Here is a 1,949-nt window from a genome sequence, read left to right on the forward strand (position 1 = left end):
TTCCAACCTTTAAGTGGACTAACGGGCACATCCCTAGTTATTAGATTGTGATGTCATCCTCTGACGTTAACCTGATAGACTCGATTACACGCTGAACTTGCTTCATACCTTCAGGTTGACCTGGATGACTCTGTCAAAGTGATCCTCCTCCATGTTGAGCAGGAAGTGGTCCTGCGTGATGCCTGCTGCGTTCACACACACTGAGGGAGGCTGGAAGTAATGAGTGTGTAGAGGAACAGAACAATAACTTACAAGGAGAGAAAAACAACACGTGGAATAGCCCCTCCAGCATGAAAACACACAGAGAGAAAAGTACCTTTTTCTACAGAAAGGTTGCTGATTATGATGGAAATGTAAACACATGTTGTGTTGGCTTGTCTTCCTGTCTGTATCACACCTGTATTCTGGTGACCAGCTTCTTCACGCTCTCTTTTGATGACACATCCACCACAGCCGCCATGTGACCCTGTCCTCTGAGCTCATTCTGCAGACCCACCATGGTCTCGTTGGCAGACTCCTCGCTGATGTCTGCCACCACCACGGAGGCGCCCTCAGAGGCCAAACGCTGACATACCGCCCGTCCGATCCCACTGCCTCCTCCTGGGAGGGAAAAGAGTAGCATGAAGTTACCAGAGTGACAGAATGTTTTAAACACAACGCTGCAGAGGAAAGACTGAGTGTGACAGAAGATCCACTCTGGAAGTATCTGAAAAAACAAATATCAATCAAGGACGACAAGAAAACACACAGGACAGGAAGCTGACTTGATGTGATTGATTTTCAGTTTGATTAGCCCAACAGTTCAGGGCTACATGACCAATTGTTATTCACAAATCATCTGCGCCCAATCACATTTCTTTCTTTCTTCTGTCTTCAAAAACCTTGAGTCCACTTTTCTATGTGAAAATGTAAGAGGACAAGTGATGCTTCATCATTCATAATACAGCTTTAATGTTTATTCCATCAGTCAAAGAAGACAATTAATAAGCCACAATTCTCATAATACATGTATCCTTTCAGTCACTCACTGTATCCACACTGTATTGCATTTTTTACAGTTTTGAACCTTAAGTCGGACAAAACCAGACATTTAAAGATTTAAACTCTGAGGCATTTAAACATGTTTCCTTTTTCAGTATTTTCACAATTCAACGGCAGATCATTTCATTCTGAAATGGTTGCAGGTCTTATTGATAGCATACACACAGCCAGAATGACAGCTACACTTTCACCTTCACTCTCATTTCAAGTCATCAAACTTAATTCAGTCCGATCTGCTCGAGGTACTGATTTAGAAATCACTGATAGAATCACGGTTACACTAAAATAATGAATTCATTGTCAGCTTACTTTGGAGATCAAACTTTTTGATATCAGAAGCTACTTGCAGTAGGTAGCTGCTTTGATTTGGTGAATTGAAGAAGATTGCAGAAAAACACACGGCTTTGAACGCAACATCTTGAAAAGGGAAAAGGGCATGTCCTTAAACGTCTCACTTCACACAACACCATGTATCTTACAACATATATTTACCAGTGACCAGCGTCAACCTTGATATCAGCCGTGTGGCAGCCGTCATACTCCCATCATGTTTCCCCCCCTTATGTTGTTGTAGCTTTCGGGTTGTCCACTAGATGGCGCCCAGTGATGAAAAATGTTACGTGTTCCGGTTCCGGTTGATGACGAGCCCAGCAGAGTTTAACTAAAAGCTAAGGAGGCGAGGAGGGAATCATCTATTACAATGCTTTGTCATTTTATTCATCAAACTGACCATAGATTACAGTCACAGTATGAACAGGATGGAATATCCCTCCGTTTTAATACAAGGTTTATTTTGAAAGGGTTTAACGGAAGTATCTCTTCGCTACGTGTATCTAACTTGACTCTGCGGGTGTAGTTCTTCATTGAGGCCACTAGATGGCGCACGATACTGAATACGCCAATGTAGA

General features: G+C 42.5%; 1 protein-coding gene across 3 annotated transcripts in view; it reads right to left on the bottom strand.

Moving 5' to 3' along the window:
* Window positions 1–1,687, bottom strand: part of LOC109975291 (estradiol 17-beta-dehydrogenase 8-like) — a 7,214-nt gene extending 5,527 nt beyond the window's left edge. For all 3 annotated transcript variants that reach the window (XM_065948135.1, XM_065948133.1, XM_065948134.1), the window contains exons 1-3: window positions 1,534–1,687; window positions 398–600; window positions 109–210 (exon numbers count right to left, since the gene is read on the bottom strand). In XM_065948135.1, coding sequence (XP_065804207.1) covers window positions 109–210; window positions 398–600; window positions 1,534–1,579 — 351 coding nt within the window. In that variant the 5' untranslated portion in view covers window positions 1,580–1,687. The remainder of the gene's footprint in view (window positions 1–108; window positions 211–397; window positions 601–1,533) is intronic.
* Window positions 1,688–1,949: the final 262 nt, after the last annotated feature.

The sequence above is a fragment of the Labrus bergylta genome, chromosome 19 (assembly GCF_963930695.1).
Source record: "Labrus bergylta chromosome 19, fLabBer1.1, whole genome shotgun sequence".
Taxonomy (NCBI): domain Eukaryota; kingdom Metazoa; phylum Chordata; class Actinopteri; order Labriformes; family Labridae; genus Labrus; species Labrus bergylta.